The sequence below is a fragment of the Carcharhinus amblyrhynchos genome, chromosome 3, assembly GCF_965287045.1.
Source record: "Carcharhinus amblyrhynchos chromosome 3, sCarAmb.v2.hapA, whole genome shotgun sequence".
NCBI classification, from domain to species: domain Eukaryota; kingdom Metazoa; phylum Chordata; class Chondrichthyes; order Carcharhiniformes; family Carcharhinidae; genus Carcharhinus; species Carcharhinus amblyrhynchos.
The window spans coordinates 137,879,769-137,905,003 of record NC_137326.1 but is presented as its reverse complement, the minus strand read 5'-3'; the positions used below and the strand labels follow the sequence as shown (position 1 = coordinate 137,905,003).

At 42.6% G+C, this 25,235-nt stretch overlaps 1 protein-coding gene across 1 annotated transcript in view; it reads right to left on the bottom strand.

Moving 5' to 3' along the window:
- The window catches only part of LOC145341281 (scavenger receptor cysteine-rich domain-containing protein DMBT1-like), a 48,698-nt gene that overhangs the window by 2,355 nt on the left and 21,108 nt on the right, over positions 1-25,235 (bottom strand). The window contains exons 9-13 of the mRNA XM_080186206.1: positions 24,785-25,090; positions 19,957-20,088; positions 16,745-16,831; positions 16,582-16,659; positions 2,333-2,455 (exon numbers count right to left, since the gene is read on the bottom strand). Coding sequence (XP_080042332.1) covers positions 2,333-2,455; positions 16,582-16,659; positions 16,745-16,831; positions 19,957-20,088; positions 24,785-25,090 — 726 coding nt within the window. The remainder of the gene's footprint in view (positions 1-2,332; positions 2,456-16,581; positions 16,660-16,744; positions 16,832-19,956; positions 20,089-24,784; positions 25,091-25,235) is intronic.

The window sequence follows — 25,235 nt, the reverse complement described above, 5'->3', positions numbered from 1 at the left end:
TTTCCTTCCCTAAAGGAACATTAGTTGTAAAACGTTCGCTTCAAATTCCAGATTTTTCACTGGATTCAAATTTCACCACCAACTGTGGTCGCATTGTAACTCCGGTTCACAGAAAATAATCTGGGCCTCTAGTTTACTTATTCAGAAAGTACGAAACCACCTCCTCCTTATCTCCAAAATGCTGTTTGAAATCAGTTTGGACAGCTTTCATTGAATTGGCTTCCACTATCCGGATCAGTGACGAAGCCGGCACGGTGGCTAGGTGGACACCACAGCTTCTCAGAGCACCGGCCGTGGTTGACTCTCTGTCTCTAGTTTGTATGTTGTTCCTGTGAGTTTGCCCCAGTCGGTTTTCTTCCACAGACGATAATTGAGCCGGTTAGGTGGATTGGCGATGTGCCTCTTTGTGTCGTAAGATTTGCTAGCGAGGTTAGCGGGATCGATAGTTGTGGTTACAGGGAAAGGGCAGGGAATAGGCCTGTCTTAGACGCTCTGTGGAGAATCGTTGCTGATTGGATGGGCTGAGTGGCCTCCTGTGCACTACAGGCGTCCTGTGATTTCATCAGTGCTGGCAATGCATTCTGAACCCTTCTGGACAACTCAGATAGATGTAAGAATTCACTACTTTTTCTATGTTTCCTCACCGAATATTTGAGAGAATAAAACTGTCTCCAGTTACTGAGATTCTTGAAAGTGTAAGCGGGTAACTCCACGTCCTCCAACCCCCACCCTGCACTCCCTCCCCCATCCCACCCCCTCACACCCACCACCTTCTGGCGGGCCATAAAGTTTGAAACGGCAATATTAAATCTACCTTAAATCACTCTCATTGTAAGTAGAACCATCCCAATTCTTCTAGACTCGCTACAGAGCATGAAGGCTTAGGGCCCTTTGAATTTCGAGACAAAGCTGAACAATTGGCTAAATTGCGCATTCTCCATGGCAACACATGAACCAGTAAGAAGTCTCACAACACCAGGTTAAAGTTCACAGGTTTGTTTGATAGTAAACCCACAAGCTTTCGGGTTTTGCCCCTTCGTCAGGTGAGTCACAGGTTTATTATCAAAACCTGTTGGACTTTAACTTGGTGTCGTGAGGCTTCTTACTGTGTTTACCCCAGTCCAACGCCGGCATCTCCACATCAACACATGAACCAGTCAGATTTCACTTGCCAACAAATCGACATTCTCTTCTCATGAGTTGTAAATTGTTGTTCACTTTACTTTTGGTGTGCCTGTGAATATATTGATCAGTGCAATATGACAGGTTAGGATGGGCCCGTTCTTAGCGATACTGCACAAGCAAAGGACTTCATTTTCAACTTCTTCAGTTAGGCACAAACAGTTGCGTTCTTCCCAAAGAGATTTTCTTTCTCATTGGAATGTGACTTTTCTGAATATTCAGAAATATCATCACAATTATGTTGGGAACGCACAGTTAGTTTTTTAACAAATATGGGTAAATATTAGAAATGCAACATAGTTTAATTGGGTATGTTTTAATGTTTCAGCTAAGGAAAGAGTAAAACCGATCTTTAGAATTATGCTGGACAGAAATGTTTGTACATGTGTGGGGCTGGTTCAGTTCCAACTGCATTTCTCTTATCTAATAGAAGGTGGCAGCGGGAAGAATAAATAGAAGTAAGTCACTGCTTATCTGCGTTGGACCACTTTCCAGAGGGAAGGAGAATACGTTGTTCATAGTTCTAACTGGATTTCCTGCAGCTGAAGGCAAAGCACCAAGGATGGAATATCGTTCAACTCTTCAACAAGGAAGTCTGGAAAAACGGGAGCTGCAATGCGACAGGCTTCCTAAAGAAGCACTGGTTGCCCAGATGATTAGGAAATTGGAACAGAAAGAATATCTTAAGGGGACAGATATCAAAGGAACAGCGCCAAAACAGTTCGGAATAATTCCAGGAAGGGTAACCAAAGTATTTTGATGTAAAGGCACATTGACAATGATCTGATATAAGGTGGAAACACAGTAAGAAGATCACAACACCAGGTTAAAGGCCAACAAGTTTATTTGATTGTAAACCCACAAGCTTTCGGAACGTTGTTCCTTCGTCAGGTGAATGGAACTCGTTGTGAGACTTCTTACTGTGTTTACCCCAGTCCAACGCCAGCACCTCTACATTATAAAGTGGAAAGACAGCCTTCAGAGTTAAATGAAAAAAAAAACACGGCATTTTAATGGTATATGCTGCAAAATCTCAGCAGGTCTGATAGCATCTGTGGTGAGAGGATAGAGCCAACGTTTTGATGCCACCTTTCCGGTGTTCCTTGGGATTCAGGGTGGCACGCGCAAAGTGCCTGATGCCTAAACTGACCAAATGATCCTTCGTCAGAACTCTTCTCTGGTACGAAAGTGGTAAAATCACCGCCCTTGATGCCAACTCCCACATTTGAAGAACCTTTTTCCAGGGATATAATGGATTCTGTACGTTTCTTCCCTAAAACCAAAAGTGGGAATCAGAAATTGCTAACAGTAATGGATGTGCCCACAAGGTGTCCAGAGACAATTCCTTTACGGAATATCAAGGTGAAAACGGTTGTGGGGGAGTTGATTGCCTACTTTACCCGTTATAGATTACCCAGGTAAATTCCGTCAGACCAAAGTTCCAATTTTACTGCCACCCTGAATCCCAAGGAACATTGGAAAGGTGGCGTCAAATCTTAAAGGCCATGTTAAGGATTTATTGCCAGGATTACCCAATTGATTGGGATAAAGGCATCCCAATGCTCCAAATGAATCGACTCAGTTACTCCATTTGAGTTGACGTTTGAACACGAAGTAAGAGGCCCTTTAAAAGTACTTACGCAAGGATATTTTGGCCTTGGAGGGAGTGCAGAGGAGGTTTACTAGGTTGATGCCGGAGTTGAGGGGGTTGAGCTATGAGGAGAGGCTGAATAAATTAGGCTTGTACTCGTTAGAGTTTAGAAGAATGAGAGGAGATCTCATTGAGACGTATAAGATGATGAATGGGATGGATAGGATAGAGGTGGAGAGACTCTTCCTGCTCAGAAAGGATAGTAGGGCTAGGGGGCACAGCCTCAAGATAAAGGGGGGGGGCGGTTTAGAACGGAGATGAGGAGGAACTTCTTCACTCAAAGGGTGGTGGATCTCTGGAATTGTCTGCCCGTTGAAGTGGTGGAGGCTGCCTCGCTAAATATTTTTAAGACGTGGATTGATGGGTTTTTGATAAGAGAGGGGATTAAAGGTTATGGGGAGAGGGCGGGAATGTGGAACTGAGCCACGACAGATCAGCCATGATCTTATTGAATGGCGGGGCAGGCTCGAAGGGCTAGTTGGCCTACTCCTGCTCCTATTTCTTATGTTCTTATGTTCTTAAAATTAAGTAAGGAAAAAGTTGGTGGGCCCAAAGTCAGAGATTTAACACTTTATGTATCTAAGTAATAACTACTACTACAAATAATAATACGTCATAAAAAAATTGGCTACGTCAATTTAATGGAATGTCCTTTGGGATGAAGAACGCACGAACTACTTTTCAAAGGCTTATGAATAGAGTTGTTAAAGGATTGACTAGTTGTGCTGCTAGCATAGATGACTTGGTGATCTTGAGTCATTCATGGAACGATCACATGGAACGTTTGGCAGAGTTGTTTGGGATACTATGGAAGGCAAAGTTCGTCATATGCTTGACAAAAACAAAATTTTCGAAGGCAGAAGCGACATTCTTACGACGTAACATCAGATACGGACGTATGATACCGAGAAATGTGAAGGTGAAGGCCATCGAGAAATTCAAAGAAGGAAATGCTACAATCTTTGGCATGGAGTAGATCCTACTGAAAATTCGCATGAAGCTTTATTAGAGTAGTGGCACCATTGACAGACTTGTTTAAAAATAACATGACATTTTGGTGGATAAAAATTTGCCAGGAGGCATTTGAGAATGTGAAAGCAGCATTAATCACGTCACCTGTTTTAGACACACAAAATAATTTGAAACCATTTGAAGTCAACGTCAATGCCAGCTATGTCGGTGTTGGAGCTGTGTTGTTACAGGAGGAAGGGTTATGTTTGTGACATATTCTAGGTACAAAATCCATTAACCCTTTCCCTTCAGGTACAAAATGCATTCACCTTTTCCCTATTTCACAGGCAACATCCTGGTAAATCTTTTCTGCACCTTCTCCAACGCCTCCATATCCTTCTGGTAGTGTGGCAACCAGAATTGAACACTATATTCCAAGTGCGGACTAACTAAGGTCCTATAAAGCTGCAACACAACTTGCCAATTTTTAAACTCAATGCGAGGCCTATGAAGACAAGCATACCATATGCTTTCTTGACTACCTACTCCACCTGCATTGCCACTTTCAGTGACCCAGACCACTTTGCCTATCAATGCACTTAGGGGTTCTGCCATTTACTGTATATTTCCTATTTGTATTAGACCTTCCAAAATGCATTACCTCACATTTAGAACATAGAACATAGAACATAGAACACTACAGCACAAACAGGCCCTTCGGCCCACGAGTTGCGCCGATCACATCAACACCTACCAACCTACAGACCTATCTATAACCCTCAATCTCATTAAACCCCATATACTCATCCAGAAGTCTTTTAAAAGACCCCAGCGAGTTCGCCTCCACCACCACTGACGGCAGCCGATTCCATTCACTCACCACCCTCTGAGTGAAAAACTTACCCCTAACATCACTTCTGAACTTCCCTCCTTGCACCTTAAATCTGTGTCCTCTCGTAGCAACCATTTCAATCCGGGGAAATAGCCTCTGAGAGTCCACCCTATCTATTCCTCTCAACATTTTGTAAACTTCTATCAGGTCGCCTCTCAACCTTCGTCTCTCCAGGGAAAAGAGACCCAGCTCCCTCAACCTAACTTCATAAGGCATGCCTCCCAGTCCAGGCAACATCCTTGTAAATCTCCTCTGTACCCTCTCAATAGCTTCTACAGCTTTCCTATAGTGAGGCGACCAGAACTGCGCACAATACTCTAAATGAGGCCTGACAAGGGTCTTATAAAGTTCCAGCATTACCTCCCGACTCCTAAACTCAATCCCTCGATTAATGAAGGCCAGTACACCATACGCCTTCTTGACCACCTCCTCCACCTGCGAGGCCGATTTAAGAGTCCTGTGGACCTGGACCCCTAGATCCTTCTGCTCTTCAACACTACTCAGACTTCTGCCCTTGATAGCGTACTCGTTCATCCCGTTGGTTCTGCCAAAATGGACGACTACACATTTATCCGCGTTGAAGTCCATCTGCCACTTCTCCGCCCAGTCCTGCATCCTATCTATGTCCTGCTGCAACTTTTTCCATCCTTCCAGACCATCCACAACACCACCGACCTTAGTGTCATCAGCGAACTTACTTACCCATCCCTCCACTTCCTCATCCAGGTCATTTATGAAAATGACAAACAACAAGGGTCCCAGAACAGACCCTTGAGGCACTCCGCTGGTGACTGACCTCCATTCAGAAAAAGCCCCATCCACAACCACTCTCTGCCTTCTGCAGGCAAGCCAATTCTGGATCCACAAGGCCAAAGGCCCTTGGATCCCATGCCCTCTCACCTTCTCAAGAAGTCACGCATGGGGGACCTTATCAAACGCCTTGCTGAAGTCCATGTACACTACGTCCACGGCACTTCCTTCATCAATGTGTTCAGTCACATTATCGAAGAACTCAACTAGGCTTGTAAGGCACGACCTGCCCTTGACAAATCCATGCTGACTATTCCTGATCATGTCCAGATTAAACTCCATCTGCCATCTCTCTGCCCAAGTTTCCAACTGATATATATCCTGCTGTATCCTCTGATGATCCTCATCACCATCTGCAAGTCCACCACTTTTGTCTCGTTCTCAAACTTACTATTCAGACCAGTTACATTTCCTTTCAAATCATTTATATATTACAAACAGCAAAGGTCCCCGGACTGATCCCTGAGGAATGCTACTTGTCACAGCCATGCTCTGAGGTTTTCTGATTTGGTCTGGTCCTCGCATAAATTATCGGCCAGATTTCTGATATCGCCACAAAATTTCCATATTTACCTGACAGTCTATCAGTTTCATCAACCCAGACGCTCTGGAATTTTTTTGTCCTGTGTCGCGCCCTTATGGGGATGTGCCTGCATTGTGCCTGAACCAACTCGTCTTTGGTTGCATGTCATTATCACATTATAGCTTTGAATGCCAAACTTTGGCTCAAATTTACCTACATTTTTCATGCAATATAAATTGGCTCATCAACAATTTTTTTTTTTATCCTGCTTGGTCTCATAACCTTTTTGCATAGTTAATCTAAACATTTGGATATGTTGATCACTGCCTCCCAAATGCTTCTCAGCTGTCATGTTAGCCACTTATTGCACCACATTCCCGAAAATCGTATCCAGCAGCATCACTTTATAGAAACGTCTTGAGACTGAACATTGTGTTAAATACGGTTCCAAAACTCACTCCTCTATCTGCCATCCCCACCGCATCCAGTCTGTGTTAGAGTGATGAACTACGAATATACTATTGATTTTCAAACTCTGGAATTGCCTTGCAAATTTCTTCCTATATAAATTTCCCACGAGCTCGAGAATCTTGACTCGTGTAGTACAGCAATATATGTAATTGGGCATCCATTAGTTTTCATCTTTAATCAAATGACTAACGTTCTTAACCAGTCCCTGACTTCCTCTCCCAGCATTGGAATACGCTCCTTAAACAATATTGGCAGAGATCCCACTTCTTCATTGCACTATCTTTCCTGAACAGCGTGAGAGAATCAAAGACCAAAGAAGAAATAACAAAGAAAATTACAGCACAGGAACAAGGCCTTCGGCCGTCCAAGCCCGGACCGACCATGCTGCCCGATTGAACTAAAACCCCCTACCCTTCCGGGGACCATGTCCCTCTATTCCCATCCTCTTCATGTATTTGTCAAGATGTTCCTAAAAAAGCACAGTCATATTGACTCTTTGACTCTTAAATCGGCCTCGCAGGTGGAGGAGGTGGTCAAGAAGGCGTATGGTGTACTGGCCTTCATTAATCGAGGGATTGAGTTTAGGAGTCGGGAGGTAATGCTGGAACTTTATAAGACCCTTGTCAGGCCTCATTTGGAGTATTGTGCGCAGTTCTGGTCGCCTCACTATAGGAAAGATGTAGAAGCTATTGAAAGGGTGCAGAGGAGATTTACAAGGATGTTGCCTGGACTGGGAGGCATGCCTTATGAAGTTAGGTTGAGGGAGCTGGGACTCTTTTCCCTGGAGAGACGAAGGTTGAGAGGCGACCTGATAGAAGTTTACAAAATGTTGAGAGGAATAGATAGGGTGGACTCTCAGAGGCTATTTCCCCGGTTTGAAATGGTCGCTACGAGAGGACACAGATTTAAGGTGCGGGGAGGGAGGTTCAGAAGTGATGTTAGGGGTAAGTTTTTCACTCAGAGGGTGGTGAGTGAATGGAATCGGCTGCCGTCGGTGGTGGTGGAGGCGAACTCGCTGGGGTCTTTTAAAAGACTTCTGGATGAGTATATGGGGTTTAATGAGATTGAGGGTTATAGATAGGTCTGTAGGTTGGTAGGTGATGTGGTCGGCGCAACTTGTGGGCCGAAGGGCCTGTTTGTGCTGTAGTGTTCTATGTTCTATGTTCTATGTTCTATATCCACTTCCACTAATTCACACGCCAGTGAGTCCCACTGTCTGTATAAAAGACCTGCTTTATACATCTCCTTTAAACTTTGCCCCTCACACGTTAAAGTGTGCTCTCTAGTGATTGACTCTTCCACCCTGGGGAAAGAAAAACTTCTGACTATCCACTCTGTCCATACCTCTCATAATCTTGTAGATTTCTATCAGGTCGCCCCTCAACCTGCGTAGTTCCAGTGAGAAAAATACAAGTGTCTCCAACCTCGCTTCATAAGTAATGCCTTCCATATCAGGCAGCATCCAGGTAAGTCTTTTCTGTACCGTCTCCAAGGCCTCCACATTTTTCTGGTAGTGCGGTGACCAGAATTGAAAACTATATTCCAAGTGTGGCCTAACTAAGGTTCTATAAAGCTGCAACATGACTCACAATTTTTTAAACTCCATCCACTTTTCAGCCCAGCTCTGCATCCTATCAATGTTTCTTTGCAGCCTGCAAGAGCCCTCCACCTCATCCACTATTCCACCAATTTTGTGTCGTCAGCAAATGCACTAACCCACCCTTCAGCCCCTTCTTCCTATGTACTTGAACACCCAGACGTCTTTGCCTGTCAATATTCTTCAGGGTTCTGACATTTAGTGCACATTTCCTATCCTTATTAGGCTTTCCAAAATGCATCACCTCATATTTGTCCGGATTAAATTTCATCTGCCATCTCTCTGCCGAAGTATCCAACCGATCTATATTGTCCTGTATCCTCTGATGGTCAGCATCACTATCTGCAAATCCACCAACCTTTGTGTCGTCTGCAAACTTACTAACCAATCCAGTTACATTTTCCTCCAAATCATTTAAGAACATAAGAACATAAGAAATAGGAGCAGGAGTAGGCCATCTGGCCCTTCGAGCCTGCCCCGCCATTCAATAAGATCATGGCTGATCTGTCGTGGCTCAGTTCCACTTTCCCGCCCTCTCCCCATAACCCTTAATCCCCTCTCTTATCAAAAACCCATCAACCCGCTTCTTAAAAATATTTAGCGAGGCAGCCTCCACCACTTCAATGGGCAGAGAATTCCAGAGATTCGCCACCCTTTGAGTGAAGAAGTTCCTCCTCAACTCCGTTCTAAACTGCCCCCCCTTTATCTTGAGGCTGTGCCCCCTAGTCCTACTGTCTTTTTTGAGCGGGAAGAGTCTCTCCACCTCTATCCTATCCATCCCATTCATCATCTTATACGTCTCAATGAGATCTCCCCTCATTCTTCTAAACTCTAACGAGTACAAGCCTAGTTTATTCAGCCTCTCCTCATAGCTCAACCCCCTCAACTCCGGTATCAGCCTAGTAAACCTCCTCTGCACTCCCTCTAAGGCCAAAATATCCTTGCGCAGGTGCGGCGCCCAAAACTGCACACAGTACTCCAGCTGCGGCCTCACCAATGCCCTATACAGCTGCAGCAAGACCTCCCTACTTTTATATTCAATCCCCCTCGCTATGAAGGCCAGCATCCCATTCGCCTTCCTGACCACCTGCTGCACCTGCAGGCTGGGTTTTTGCGACTCATGCACAAGGACCCCGAGGTCCCTCTGCACCGTCGCCTGCTGCAGTTTTTCGCCACGTAAGTAATAGTCCTTCCTACCATTCTTCCTACCAAAGTGGACCACCTCACACTTGCCAACATTAAATTCCATTTGCCATTTCCTGGCCTATTCGCCCAGCCTATCTAGATCCTTCTGCAGACTCTCCACACCCTCCGCACAATTTGCCTTTCCCCCAATCTTGGTGTCATCAGCAAATTTCGACACCCTACACTCGGTTCCCTCCTCCAGATCATCTATATAAATGGTAAATAGCTGAGGCCCCAGCACCAACCCCTATATATAGGGGTTTATATAGATTGCAACCAGCAAACGTCTCAGCTCTGACCGCTGAGGAATGCCACTTGTCAAAGCACTCCATTTAGGAATGCGCCCTTCCACTGCTACCCTCTGCCTTCTTTGACCCCGCCAGTTTTGTATCCAAATTTGCTCAGCTCACATCTGATCCCATGCTCCTTCACCTTCTGCACCACTATGCCCTGAGGGACCTTGTCAAAGGCCTTACTGAAGTCCACGTAGACAACATCCACTGTCCTACCTTCATCAATCATATTCATCACTTCCTCGAAAAACTCGATCAAGTTAGTGAGACATGACCTCCCCTTCGCAAAACCATATTGCCTCTCATTAATACATACACTTATTTCTAAGTGGGAATAAATCCTATCTCGAACAATTCTCTCCAATAATTTCCCTACCACTGATGTAAGGCTCACAGGCCTGCAATTACCTCGATCATTCTTGCTACCCTTCTTAAACAAAGGAACAACATTGGTTATTCTCCAATCCTCTGGGACCTCTCCTGTTTATGGACTGGGATAAACACAGTAGGAAGTCTCGCAACACCAGGTTAAAATCCAACAGGTTTATTTGACAGCAAACACCGTTTGCGTTCAGAGCACTGCTCCTTCGCCAGGTAAGTGGGAATTCTGTTCACAAACAGGGCATATAAACACACAATCTCAATTTACAATATAATGGTTGGAATGCGAGTCTTTACAGGTAATCAAGTCTTAAAGGTACAGCCAATGTGAGTGGTGAGAGTATTAAGCACAGGTTAAGAGATGTGTATTGTCTCCAGGCAGGACAGTTAGTGAGACTTTGCAAGCCCAGGCAAGTCAAGGGGGTTACAGATAGTGTGACATGAACCCAAGATCCCAGTTGAGGCCGCTCTCATGTGTGTGGAACTTGGCCATCAGTTTCTGCTCATCAATCCTGCATTGTGTGTGTCATGAAGCCGCCTTGGAGAATGCTTACCCGAAGATCGGAGGCCGAATGCCCATGACTTCTCTGCCTTAGCGTTTCTGAAGAACCCCAATACGTTCTCCGTTTTGATGTCAGCGTGACTCAAATTATTTACACACCCTTTCACAAACTCATCATCCACTAAGTCCTTCTCTTTGGTGAATACTGATACAAAGTATTAATTTAATACTTTGCTCATTTGCTCTGGTTCCACGCACAGATTCCTTCTCTTGTCCTTGAGTGGGCCAACCCTCTCCCTGGCTACCCTCTTGCTCTTTATATGTTATTAAAATGCCTTGGGATTTTCCTTAATCCTGCTGGCCAATGATTCTTGTGACCCCTTTTAGCCTTCCTTACTTCTTGCTTAAGTTTGTTTCTACTTTCCTTGTATTCCATACTTGCTTCGTGTGTTCCCAACCTCCTAACTTTGACAAACGCTTCATTTTTCTCTTTGACTAGACTCACAATACCTCTCGTTATCCAAGGTTCCCAAAACTTGCCATACTTATCCTTCATCCTTACAGAAATGTGCCGGTCTTGAATTCCTATCAACTTACACTTGAAAGCCTCCCACATGTCATAAAGTAATATAGCATGGGATCGGATCCTTCAGCCAAGCCAATCCATGTTGTTCATTGTTCCCTCCCAGCTAATCCCAATTGACCGTGTTTAGCTCATATCCCTCTAATTACTGCAGCAATTTTGTAGAGGGCTGTGCAGTGTTTGCGAAATCAATGTTTGACTCCGTCAAGGGCAGAAGAGCTACTAGAGAAAAAATGGAGTTCAAGGAGAAGGAAAACTAGGCCTGTATAAATTTAGCCTTAGCCATGGTCGATGCCCCAGCTTTGTGTCTGACTGATCTCAACAAAACATTTCACGATTTCTGTCAAGGAAGTATTGGAATGCAAGCAGCAGTAGTGACTCAAAGGCATGGAGGTTAATTGAAACCGGTGGGTTAATACTCAGCACAGCTAGACTCAGTGGCTAGAGGTATACTACAGGTGTGAAGGGCCTTATCTTCTGCCTCCTAGGTAATAAGTGTATCTGAACAACTAAGTCTGATGGGAAAAATAATTACCCAAAGCCATCATAGCATTGCAAACCTTCTGGAGGCAGGAAGCTTGAAGGGAGTGTCAGACAGTAGGTGTTCAAAATGGGAGGCAAATCTCCAACCAAGAGACTAACATGCAGAAATTAGTACGGATGTGAGGAAGAATCTAGAGTGAAGCCTAATAGTCCCAGGAAACGAACATGAAAGTGTGACAGAAATTAATGAGGAAGCAAGTGAACGTATATCAGAAGAGCCACTAACAGTCGGAGGAGTAATTAATCCTTGTGTAGAGGGTGCCAGAAAATAATAGCTGGTTTACCACATTCAGCATGGCCAGTGGCAAATGATGAAGGAATAGCACCTGCAGGAGAACAGAGCTATCAGCAGTAGGAGAAGTGCTAATAACCTTAAATACATTTTTGACATGGAGCGCAGAGAAAAAAAGTTAACATCTCCACAAATAGCATTTGGAATGATCCATGATTACATGAATGCATGGAAGGGGTGGGGGTTCATTAATACGTGGGGGACAATACAACATGAAAACCTAATCAAAGATTTGATTCAGACAGCACACATCCCTCAGAAGCAGCAGTCATTAAAATACAGGCACACAAAATAATTTCTACAAAGGCTCAAGAAAGGGATATTAGAACAGAATCTGGCAGAAAAACAAACAACAGAAATGGCAGCCGTGCAAATCAAAGAAAGCAATGACATTGGTATGGATGTGATTGGCGCAACTTGTGGGCCAAAGGACCAGTTTGTGCTGTAGTGTTCTATGTTCTATAGATGTAAGAGACAAGTGGAAGCACAGGCCCAAGAAGAAAAGAAAGAGCCATGGAAAAGCTTAGGAGGTCAAAAGGGCCGAGATGGATTATGGAGGAGAGAGGAAAGTAATAGTTCCAGAGGCAGTACATCAAATCCCAATGAAAATATACCTTGGGTACCCCACATCACCAGAGATGATCATACTAATTAAACACTGTTGGTGCTGAAAGGGGATGGGAAAAATGATAGCCAAATTTTGTCAAAGATGATTTCAGTGTGTCCAGTGGACTCCGGGCACCAAAGTAAAGTAAAGATGGAAAATGGACCAGGAGAGTCGACTGATGATTGAGATCGTGTATCAATAGACAGAATCATGGGCAGATTGAAAGTTTTAGTGAAGACAGGAAGGAAATTGTTAAAATAAATATAAACCTAACCAGGTCATGTTGGCAGTTTGTTTATATGAGACTGCAAAACATTATTTAAAAAATGAAAGATGATTTTAATATTGGATAAGTAAGTTTAAGACGAATGATAATAATGTATTAATATGAAGGTTTGAACAAGTTCACTTCTGCCAACCTGCAATAATGCTGAGACTAGGAGTTCAAAATTTCAGAAGTGGAAGTTATTCAGTCAGTAGAAAACGGAATGGAATTTCACATTCAGAACACATGTTGAAACACTTAACAAAACGTTTGTTCTTAAAAATATAAAGGTTCATTTTCAAGACATGAAAAATATCATAGAGCCCAGAGATGGTGGTAACTATTGTGTCGGCAAAATGCCGTTGGAAAAGGGTATTTGAGTAAAAGCATCCTTACAAACATAGAGATGAGGAAGTTATTCAACCCAGTGGAGGTATTTGTTTTTTGGGGTAACGAATGAAAGTTAATCAAGTCAAGCAGTGTTCCACAAATGACTGATGTGCTTGCCATTATTGCTTTGACATATTAACGTAAAATTTTTAAACCCCAACTTTGTATTTCTGTAAACTACCGAAGTGCAGAAAGAAGAATGTTCGTTCTCTGATCATCAATGTTCTAGAATTTTGAACAAATCGTGTCACAAATTTATTTAGTATACGGTACATGTATTATCATTTTAATAGACAACTAAATGCACTGCTTAAATTTGAACAATGCTCAAGTAGTTGAGATTATGTATAATATGTTTTGCCCTCTTCTAACTAGGAATTGAAATTTCTATTGCAACAACCAGAATTATGCATTTCACTTAGCCCACTGTAATAGAGACAATATGACTTTGTACAATTGCATAAATGTTAAAACAAAACATCATAACATATTTTTTGACATTCATTTCCAATAATTTTAGTTTCTTGGCCTGATTACATACACCTCCTTAATCACGTTATCTCATTATAGCTTTATGCTTGTTTTATAGATTTGCAATTCCACGAGCTGAAGGTATATTATAGGTCTCTCTTTCATTATTTGGCGTGTTGTAACAACTACTATCTAACTTCTGCATTGGCTGCACTTGAAAAGGTAGCTGGCTAATCAAAGCGATGTTTTTCCTACTTCGTGGCTTCTTCACCAGCATGCGGATAAAATTGCAGAAAGCTCTCAGATTTATTAGTAATCCATTGATTTATGAAATGAATTACTCAGAAAAATCCCTCCTTTAACGTATTTCAGATTATTGACTGATTAAACAGCTAAGCAGCAAAATGTTTGCAATTGTCAAATAAAAACTGCATGAGTACGCTGCAGTGGGCAACTGTAATGTACATTTTTTTCCTCAGTCATGACGATCACAATGCAGCCATTAGGCCATTCGTCAGTCTATTTCATAACTCCGTGGATTTATTATGTAACTAAGGGGCAACACAGTGGCACAATCGTTAGCGCTGCTGCTTCACCGCATCAGGGACCAAGGTTTGATTCACCGCTTAGGTCACTGTCTGTGTGGAGTTTGCACATTCTCCCAGCATCTGTGTCGGTTTCCTCCAGGTGCTTCAGTTTCCTCTCATGGTCTGAAAGACGTGCTGACTGTGTGAACTGGCCATGCTAATTCTCCCTCAGTGTACCTGAATAGGCGCTGGAGTGTGGCAATTAGCGATTTTCACAGTAACTGCGTTGCAATGTTAATTTAAGCCTACTTGTGACTAGGGAATATACTTTTACTAGACAGGTCGTCATAGTTTCGTGATTTGAATTTTGATCATCACAGTCTTCCTCATTAGTACTAAATTATCATCCGTAAAATGCTGGCAAAAGTAATTCATAGGGGCACAGACGTGCTGTAGCTAGGATATCCTTATTTTTTAAAAAAAGTACCAGGCTTTAATTACTAAAGAATTCCAAAGCAAAAGGCCAAAATTTGTAAATTCTAAGCTTAAAATTCTAAGCTTAAATCCCAAGTAAAACTATTGTAGGTTTAAATTGGATCACTGATTATACACCATGTTCTAATTTACCATTTGCTGCACAGGCATTTATTTCTTGATTTATTAGAACGTTTTGTCCAGTGGGACATATCAATTTTGACGGTGCCTACAAAGGCTGAATTCAACTTTTAATATTAACTATTAGCATTTGTTCAACTGAATGTATGTTATTAACAAAAAGGGAATGATTTTCTTTTGACTAGAGGACACAGCCTCAAGATAAGTTGAGGAGTTGAGGAGAAACTTCTTCACTCAAACGGTGGTGAATCTTTGGAATTCTCTGCCCGTTGAAGTGGTGGAGGCTACCTCGCTAAATATGTTTAAGTCACGGGTAGATAGGTTTTTGATAGACAGGGGAATTAAGGGTTATGGGGAGAAAGCGGGAAAGTGGAAGTGATCCACTGCAGATCAGCCATGATCTTATTGAACGGTGGGGCAGGCTCGAAGGGCTAGATGGCCTACTCCTGCCCCTATTTCTTATATTCTTATGTTCTTATGTGAAACAAATAATTGGTGAGTAACTCATGTTGTGACAATCCCCACTGTCCCATGTCAAATTATTGAACATCATCGTATTCTCTTCCTAATTCAGCATCACAAGATGTAAACGAATCTGGAAAGAAAAACAACTGTAATCAGTTGATTGTACTTCATGCAATCACCAAAACAACAAATGTCGTTTTCAATTAATCTGATTGTGACTTTGTCGCACTACCAATTGGTTTACTACTCATTCCTATCCCCCAATGAGCCATTACTCAAAGATTTATTGGAATTATTTCAACTGAGAATCTTCATTACGATTTATTATTATCCCATTAAAACGTAGAAAACAAAATCAGAGTGGAATTCCTTCATAACTACCCTATGGGTATCATGTACAGGAAATGCATGGCATGCAAAAGCTTATATTCCTTCTATTTTTGATTGCTGAAATCAAGATACCAATTTGTTGCCCTTTACTTAAGATGCAGTAGTGACAGCTTCAAAGTGCATCCCGTGCAGGTGCATGATTTCTTTATGAAGTCAATATTACCGTGTCCCCCTTCCCCTTCGAAAGCTGAACTAAATATAATGCCAAGTTTTGACATTTATATGAGCACTATGTTTTGCTATATCTGTTAACCTTCATTCAAAGCCTGAAAGATATTCGAAATATTGTTTTAGCGGCACGAACTGCGAGAAAAAAAAAGCAATTGTTTGGTCCATCAGTTGCTAATTATCCAGCAGGAAGCGTGCAGCTTTCCCTCAATAACGCATACAGATATCTGGGTAACAATTGTTCTAATAACTGCTTTGGGCGACAGGTAAAATTACAAGAAGTTCAAAAATTATCTTGTCGATGGTTTGCTTCAGTTGAAAGATGCTAATAAGAATTCAGATATGCAATTTGCTTGGATTTGTTATTTCAAGATTCTTCGTCAACCCCTTCTAAGCCCACGACCAGAATGATAAGGGCAGAAGGCACATGGACACTCCCCCAGCTGCAATTTCCAGTCCAATCTACACACAATCCTGGCTAGGAAATATATCCCCGTTCCTATGCAGTCGCCGGGTCAAAAACATGGAATTACCTCCCTAACGCCTTTGTGGGTCAACCCAAAGCACGTGAATGCAGCGATTCAGGAAAGCAGCTCACCACCATCTCACCACCATCTTCTCAAGGGCAACTAGGGATGGGCATTACATGTTGGCCAGCCAGTGATGTCCATGCCCCACAAGTGAATGAAAACAATTCCACACTAATATTTTTCTTAGTTTGTTGTTATGTAATGAATCTTAGCCTGACAACGAGCATACTAAATTTTTTATCTCGCTCTGCACGGACGGCAAGGAGCAATTAATGAAAGGATCATCGATTAGCTTACATTGCATGTGTTCACATTCGTGTAAGTCGAAATTCGTATAATATTCCAAATCGTTGATTGAACTATTTGAATGCAAATCTATAAATAAAAGAAATCAGATTGTAATCCTGAAATTGCTGATTAAATTGTAAGGCACCATATATGCGACGCTTGAAATGGTTACCTGGGCATGGGCCAAGCTCGTGAATGTCGATATCCTCATAATAAGGCTCAGGAAGTTCAGTGGTCAAAGGTCCTCTATTTCTGTCGTCTGTCGTATCGAAAACACATGAGGTTATACATAAGCATGTTTCAACAGTATATGAATATATACATAAATAAGTAGTGTGTGTGTGCGTGCGTGTGCAATATCCAGTTTCCTATTTCCATCAATCGTCTATAAAATCTCTCACAATGATACTTTCCCCCAGCGGTTTGTATTCCGAAATCCAGACCACGTTTTCCAAATCACTCTTGTCAAAAGAGCCTCGGCACCACACTTAACCAGCGTATCGAGTCCAGGGTTTGCACTTCTAGGATTTCTTCGTCTTAAAGTCTTCCATAAGAGATTGGAGAGGCATTGAACCAATATTTCTCTTCGGTATTCACGCAGGGAGACGTAAATGTAGCTGTGGAGAACACTGGGTTACAGGGTTGTAAACTGGATAGTATTGCAGTTGATAAGGAGGATGTGCTAGATATTCTTGAGGGTTTGAAAATAGATAAGTCCCCTGGGCCGGACGGGATTTACCCTAGGATTCTCTGGGAGGCAAAAGAGGCGATTGCAGAGCCTCTGGCTCTGATCTTCAGGTCGTCGTTGGTCACAGGTATAGTGCCAGAAGATTGGAGGATAGCGAATGTTGTCCCATTGTTTAAGAAGGGGAACAGAGACTTCCACGGGAATTATAGACCGGTGAGTCTTACTTCTGTTGTGGGCAAGGTTTTAGAAAAAATTATTAGGGATAGGATTTATAGTTATTTAGAGAGTAATGAATTAATTGGAGATAGTCAGCATGGTTTTGTGGAGGGTAGGTCGTGCCTTACTAACCTTATTGAGTTTTTTGAGAAAGTGACCAAAGAGGTTGATGGGGGTAAGGCAGTTGACGTGGTATATATGGACTTTAGTAAGGCGTTTGATGAGGTTCACCATGGAAGGCTTCTGAAGAAAATGCAGATGTATGGGATTGAGGGTGATTTAGTTAATTGGATCAGGAATTGGCTAGCAGATAGGAGACAGGGTGGTGGTTGATGGTAAGTATTCGTCATGGAGTTCGGTTACAAGTGGTGTGCCTCAGGGACCTGTTTTGGGGCCACTGCTGTTTGTGATTTTTATAAATGATCTGGATGAGGGTATAGTTGGGTGGATTAGTAAATTTGCTGATGACACCAAAGTCGGAGGTGTGGTAGATAGTGAGGAGGGGTGTCATAGTTTACAGAGAGACTTGGACAAGTTGCAGAGCTGGGCCGAGAGGTGGCGGGTGGAGTTTAATGTGGAAAAGTGTGAGGTAATTCACTTTGGCAGGAATAACAGATGTGTAGAGCATAGGGCTAACGGTAGGACTCTGAATAGTGTTGATGAACAGAAGGATGCAGGTGTATGTGTACATAGATCCCTGAAAGTTGGGAATCAAGTAGACAGGGTTGTTAGGAAGGCATACGGTGTCTTGGCGTTTATTGGTAGAGGGATTGAATTTAGGAGCCGCAGCGTCATGTTGCCACTGTACAAAACTCTGGTGCGGCCGCACTTGGAGTATTGTGTGCAGTTCTGGTGCCCACATTATAAGAAGGATGTGGAGGCATTGGAGAGGGTGCAGGATGTTTACCAGGAGGTTTACCAGGATGTTGCCTGGTATGGAGGGGAGGTCCTATGAGGAGAGACTGAGGGATTTGAGGTTGTTTTCGTTAGAAAGAAGGCGGCTAAGAGAGGACCTTATTGAAACATATAAGATGATTAGAGGTTTAGATAGGGTGGACAGTGATAGCCTTTTTCCTCGGATGGAGAAAGCTAGCACGAGGGGGCATAGCTTTAAATTAAGGGGTGGCAGTTATAGGACGGATGTCAGAGGTAGGTTCTTTACCCAGAGGGTGGTAAGGGATTGGAATGCCCTGCCTGCTGCGCCTAGTTTGGGGGCGTTTAAGAGATCTGTGGATAGGTTTATTGATGGAAAGGGATTGGTTTAGGTTAGAGGGCCATTGCTTTTTAATTGGTCGGCGCAACATCGTGGGCCGAAGGGCCTGTTCTGCGCTGTAATGTTCTACGTTCTGTACAAACCCTGAGATGCGGCCACTGATTTATTTGACTCTTTCAAGTAATACTGTGCCAACTATAGTCATTTTTCATAAACCTGAGGATTACTGCAGATATGTTTCTGGCTTCGGACGGTCTCTTGACGTTTTCCCTCTGCGCCTTTACTGATCTGTTCTTATTTCCAGTTTTCTCTATTCTTTGCTGGACTTTAGGTAACCGTTGGACCACACTATTGCTTTCCTTCCAGCAAGGCGGAGACAGTTGTTCCCTCGTTAGCCTTCTGCGTCGAGCAGAGCTGTGAGAGCTGCCTTCCCACGGTCTACATTTTTACAAACAAATTCTGACTTCTTCTTAAACCTAAGAACCAAGAAAATGCCTTCCCTTTGGGAACTGCCCCTGTAGTTAAGCAATAACTTATTTCAACTATTTATTCTTCAGGCTGCAGCCCTTTCTTAGTGAAATAAAGACACTGTGGAGATTAACGAACCCGCGACACATGCAAACACCATTCTCCCACAATCAAACAATGGGTTTCAGCCTCCCAGGCACAGAAATATTAAATTAAACACATTTAAGGTATACTTTGTGTAACAGTACAATTAACATTCCATTTAAACTGTCTTTGTTTTCCGAACAGCAGCACTTGTTCCACAGCTCAAAGTTCTCAGCACTTCACGTACATATGTTCATACATTCCGAATGCCTCCGTCATTTTTTTCAGAATTCCCTGTTCCCTCCACCTCTGCATAAAAATCCCAAGTCCCCTCGGCCTCTCTGCATATAAAGGCTTTACTTCAAATTCCATCAAATTATTCTGACAATTAGTTTATTTGCTGCCTCCTGGCTTTTTCTTAAGGGGTAAGTGAGACCCTGCTATCCACTCTAATCCTGTCCCCATTAACAAATTCAAAACAACTTAATGTCCTTTTAAGTCTCATCTGTGAGAAATAAAGCAGGATACAATCTATCTCTTTTCACATCTAACATTTTCCAGTCCAGGGGAACATCCACGTACATCTGCCATTATCGCGTCGGAATACATCCCTTTTGCAAAAGTCGCCAAAACTGTAGATAAACTAAGCGGACGGCAGGGCTTGAACATGAACACTCAATTAAGATCCAAAATTTTTAATATGGAGGTAACCAACCTTTATGTAAGCCGCTCTTGAGTTCTGCGGCCAAAGCAATTGACACGGCGACGAAAAGAGCAGCAAAGATGCAAGGGATGATGAAAACAGAGAATCTCCGCTGATTGAAAGGCGCGATATTTTGCTGATGGCCTGTTAGCAAAAACATTGCATATTAACACACGAAACATCAAACCGGTACGTTTCGTTCATTCGTGGATGCAGCCAGCAGAGCAAATAGAAATATTTATGGATAAGATCGGATGAAGAAGCCCATTACGCCAGATAAGCTCTGTTATTGCCCTTCCCGGTAATATAAATAACAATTTATATCAAGCGAAGGTAAGTAACCCAACCTGACGGTTGCGTTCATTTTGCACAGCATCAGATTGTCTCTGTTGAAGTGGCCCAGTTGTGGCCAGAAATTGGGACATACCGTAAAAGACAAATAAATAGTAATCGCAGTGTAGACAATATGAAGGTGTTACTTATCCAAGGTCAATGAACGAGCGGGGCAGTTCTCAAAATCGACATTGCAGAAACGAGCATAAAGTTACTAAAGGACTTCGATCGATTTACCGACAGATTAAAAACGCTGCAAATTGCGGTTCATGAGCTCTAGACACCCTGGTTGCCTAGAGGAATGTGAGCGAATATCAAACAGTAAAATGAAGCGTTAGAGACTAAATAGACTAGGTCTGTACTCGTTGGAGTTTAGAAGGATGAGGGGGGATCTTATACAGATAATGAAGGGGATGGATAGGGTAGAGGTAGAGAGATTCTTCCCGCTTAGAAAGGATAGCAGGACGAGAGGACACAGCCGCAAGATAAGGAGGGGGGGTGGCAGTTTAGATCGGAGTTGAGGAGGAACTTCTTCACTCAAAGGGTGGTGAATTTCTGGAATTCTCTGTCCGTTGAAGTGGTGGAGGCTACCTTACTAAATACATTTAAGTCACGGGTAGGTAGGTTTTTGATAGACAGGGAAATTAAGGGCTATGGAGAGAAAGCGGGGAAATGGAACAGATCCATGTCAGATCAGCCATGATCTTATTGGATGGTGGGGAAGGCTCGAAGGGCTAGATGGCCTACTCGTGCTCCTATTTCTTATGTTCTTACGTTCTTATGTCTGATCAGCATGAAGGACCAAGCACTGGAGATAGCTAAGAAGAATATAGAAAGTGTAGGCCGAAGTGGCAAACGAAATAAGGATATCAAAGAGAAAGTCTGCAAAACGAAAAACAAGTAACTTTAATGAAAACCCAAAGACATTTCACTCGTATATTAATGATAATATTTTAGTTGTGGAAAACATTGGATCTATCAAAGATGAAGATGGGAACACTTGTATACATGTGGAGCTGCAGAAAGTGTTTTAAATGAATAATTTCTCAATCTGTTTATAAGGAGAAAGATGATGAAGATATAGTAATCCAGAAGCAATGTGGGATATTGGTCAGAATAATCATAAAGAGAGAAGAGTATTGAATAACAGATTCAATAAGAGTATTGTAGGAATAACAGATGTGTTGAGTATAGGGCTAACGGGAGGACTTTGAATAGTGTGGATGAGCAGAGGGATTTAGGTGTATGTGTACATAGATCCCTGAAAGTTGGGAATCAAGTCGATAGGGTTGTTAAGAAGGCATACGGTGTCTTGGCGTTTATTGGTAGGGGGATTGAATTTAGGAGTCGCAGCGTCATGTTGCAACTGTACACAACTCTGGTGCGGCCGCACTTGGAGTACTGTGTGCAGTTCTGGTCCCCACATTACAGGAAGGATGTGGAGGCTTTGGAGAGGGTGCAGAGGAGGTTTACCAGGATGTTGCCTGGTATGGAGGGGAGGTCCTATGAGGAGAGACTGAGGGATTTGGGGTTGTTTTCGCTGGAAAGAAGGCGGCTAAGAGGGGATCTTATTGAAACATATAAGATGATTAGAGGTTTAGATAGGGTGGACAGTGATAGCCTTTTTCCTCGGATGGCGAAAGCTAGCACGAGGGGGCATGGCTTTAAATTAAGGGGTGGTAGTTATAGGACGGATGTCAGGGGTAGGTTCTTTACCCAGAGGGTGGTGAGGGATTGGAATGCTCTGCCTGCTGCGGTTGTAAATGCGCCTAGTTTGGGGGCGTTTAAGAGATCCGTGGATAGGTTTATGGATGAGAAGGGATTGGTTTAGGTTAGTGGGTCATTGTTTTTTAACTGGTCGACGCAACATCGTGGGCCGAAGGGCCTGTTCTGTGCTGTAATGTTCTATGTTCTATGTTCTTAAATGGCTGGAATAGTTGAAAGTTGATAAGTCGCCAGGACCAGATGTCTTGTTTCTCAAGCTGTTGAAATAAGTCAAGCAGGAGATTACAGTTGCTCTGATGATGATGTTCCAATCTTCACTCGGTACAGAGGAGGTAATGAAGGACTAGAAAAGTGAAAAATAGTTACATAATGTTCAAATAGTTTGAGAGAAATGCTGAACAATAAGTTAGTCTTATATCGGTGGAGGGAAATTAATAGAAACAATCCTGACAGATAGGATTAACTGTCATCGAGAAAGGCATGGACACGTTAGGATTGGTCAGCATTTCATCTTGCAGATAATACACGGAGTTCCCCTTTCAAATCATTAATATATAATGTGAATAGTTGAGGTCCTAGTGTAGATCCCTGCAGTACCCCACCCACCACTGCCTGCCAATCAAAATAAAATATTTATCTCAACTGGAATTCAAAGTTGTGCAGTGAGGTTCCACAGATCTCGATGTTGGCACCCTTATTGTCTGTGTTACATATTAATTATTGGACGTGACTTTGGGATGCACAATTGGGAAAATTGCCAGCACAATATTTGGCTGAGAAGTGGATTGTGTAGCTATGATGTATAAAATGATATTGATATGTCGAGGGAGTGGGCAGTAAAGTAACAGTTTGAGTTTAACATAGAGACGTGTGAGGTAATGCACTTAGAATGGTCAAAGAGTTATGGGAATGCACAATAAATAGAAATGTACTATGGGGATAGGTGGAGTGACAGATCTTGGTGTACAGGTACACAGGACCCAAAAGCTATTCAAGCAGACAATGCCTCCTTCATTGGCACAGGTAGAGAATATGAACGTGTGTTAGGATTGTATAAAACACAGGTGGGACCACAACTGGAGATCACCATATTGCAGGAAGGATGTAATCGCTCTGGAGAGAGTGCAAAGGAGATTTACAATAATACTGTCAAGGCAATGAAGTATAACTACGATGTGAAACTGGATAGGTTGGGGTCATTTTCATTGGAACAAAGAAGGCTAAGAAGCGACTTGATTGTGGTGTAGAAAATTATGAAATATAGGGTGGACAGGCCAAAATTTTAAAAATTCATAATTAAAAATCCACTGTTGGCCATGAACCCATTGTTGGTTGTCGGAAAAATCCATCTGGTTCCCGAATGTATCTTTGAGAAGGAAATCTGCCATAATTACCTGGTCTGGCTGACATGCGAATATGAAGCCACAGCAATAAAGCTGACTTTCAGCTACCCTCCTAGAACAACTAAGGATGAGGAAGAAATGCAGTGGCCACCTGGCCCATGCCCTCCAAGAGTCAACAAAATAAAATGTTTCCCTTTGTGGAGAATTCTACAATCAATGGATAAACATTCAAGAGAAGTGAAAGGTGGTGCTGAAGGGAGATGATGAAGAACTTTTTACACACAGACGGGAGTGTGCACCTGGAGTTCGCTGTCCCAGTTGATGGTGAAGGCCGAGATCTGAAACAATTTAAAAATCTGTCTGGATCTGCACCTTAAGTGTTATAAGCTACAGTGCAGTTGGTTGGCTGCAGGAACGTGGGATCAGAAAAGGCACCTGGGTGTCCCTGGGCAGGCATGGTCAAGATAGGATAAATCGCCTCCTTCTCTGCTGTGACTTTTCTATGTTTCAGTTGTTCTTTGTGGGGAAGTTTGAGCTGATACATTTTGGTCTTTGAATGGATAACTCGAGTATTTACTGAATGGTAAGTATGACGGACAAGTTGCGAGGAAAAGAGAGTTGGAAGTTTCAACACAGGGATCTCGAAAACTTGGGGCAGGTGAAAAACGTGAAGAAACCTGGACAGACTGACAGAGCTGTATGACCTATTCATCACGCGCTGATCGTAGCAGCTGATGCTGAAGGTGAAAGATTACAAATGTAGTCGCTTTTTATGCGCAGTATAACTTGGGTTTTACAACGCAGATGACATCCCAAGAAAGAATCATCCTTGCAGTATGTTCAATCTTTCAATATAAATAACTCAACTAGCACGCTAACGTGTTCCAAAACATGTTAGTGTAAATTTAAACATCAGGAAAATGATACGAAAAATGGCACTCTGCAGTTAAACTAGTAGTACATTTTTTTTCTGCTGCTTGCACCAAAAATAACAGGTACTATACAGTCGTCATTGGAAGTCATTGTCAAACTATTATACTCAGGATACCTTTCATTCATGTAGAATCATGTAGCGTAAGTGTCCCAATGCTATTCACACGAAGAAAAGTGCGAGTATCGACCCATAACCAGATGTAGGGACAGTCTGAAAGGGTAACCAAAGTTTTGGGCAAAGAGGTAGCTTTTAAGAAGCAATTTAAGAGAGGAGACAGAGGTATGGCGTTAGAGAGGTACGACGCATGGTGCGTCTATGTAGGTAAAGACAAGATAACAGTGTTGGAACGAGTACAGTCAGGCCTACGGCGAGCTTAGAATAGGAGAATTGTCTGGTGTTGTTGGAGAACTTGAGGTCATTAAGAAAACGTGTGGGCAAATCCACGGAGGGGTTTGAAAACAAGATCATTAACTTTAAAATTTAGGTTTAATTTTAAATCACGTACCAGAACATATCACACTCACGTCCTCTTTATGTTCACAATCATGATCGCCCCAAGATGAAAATTGGCAGTCCCACAGGAATAGTTCACTCCCCTTGCATTTAATCTCGTCCATCCAAATTGTGCCATTTTGTTGTTCGAAACGCGTCTGTACTGGTGTCCATAAAGGTTCACCACAGTTTAATTGTCGACAAACGACAGCAGCATCTTTCTTATCCCAGGAATCATCGCAAACCGTTCCCCACGTACCACTGAAGAAAATTTCAACTCGCCCAGAACAATTACTGAATCCGGCAGCCAGCCGCAACTCTGGAGCAAAAGATAACCAGTGAGATATTTACACTTTAACTTGTAATTGGGTGCAATTAGTTTAACGTGTTTTTTCCTGTTTTAAATGTCCACCTACTGTGCCACTGTTCGACGTCAATCATGCTAAAGATCCTGAGATTCCCTC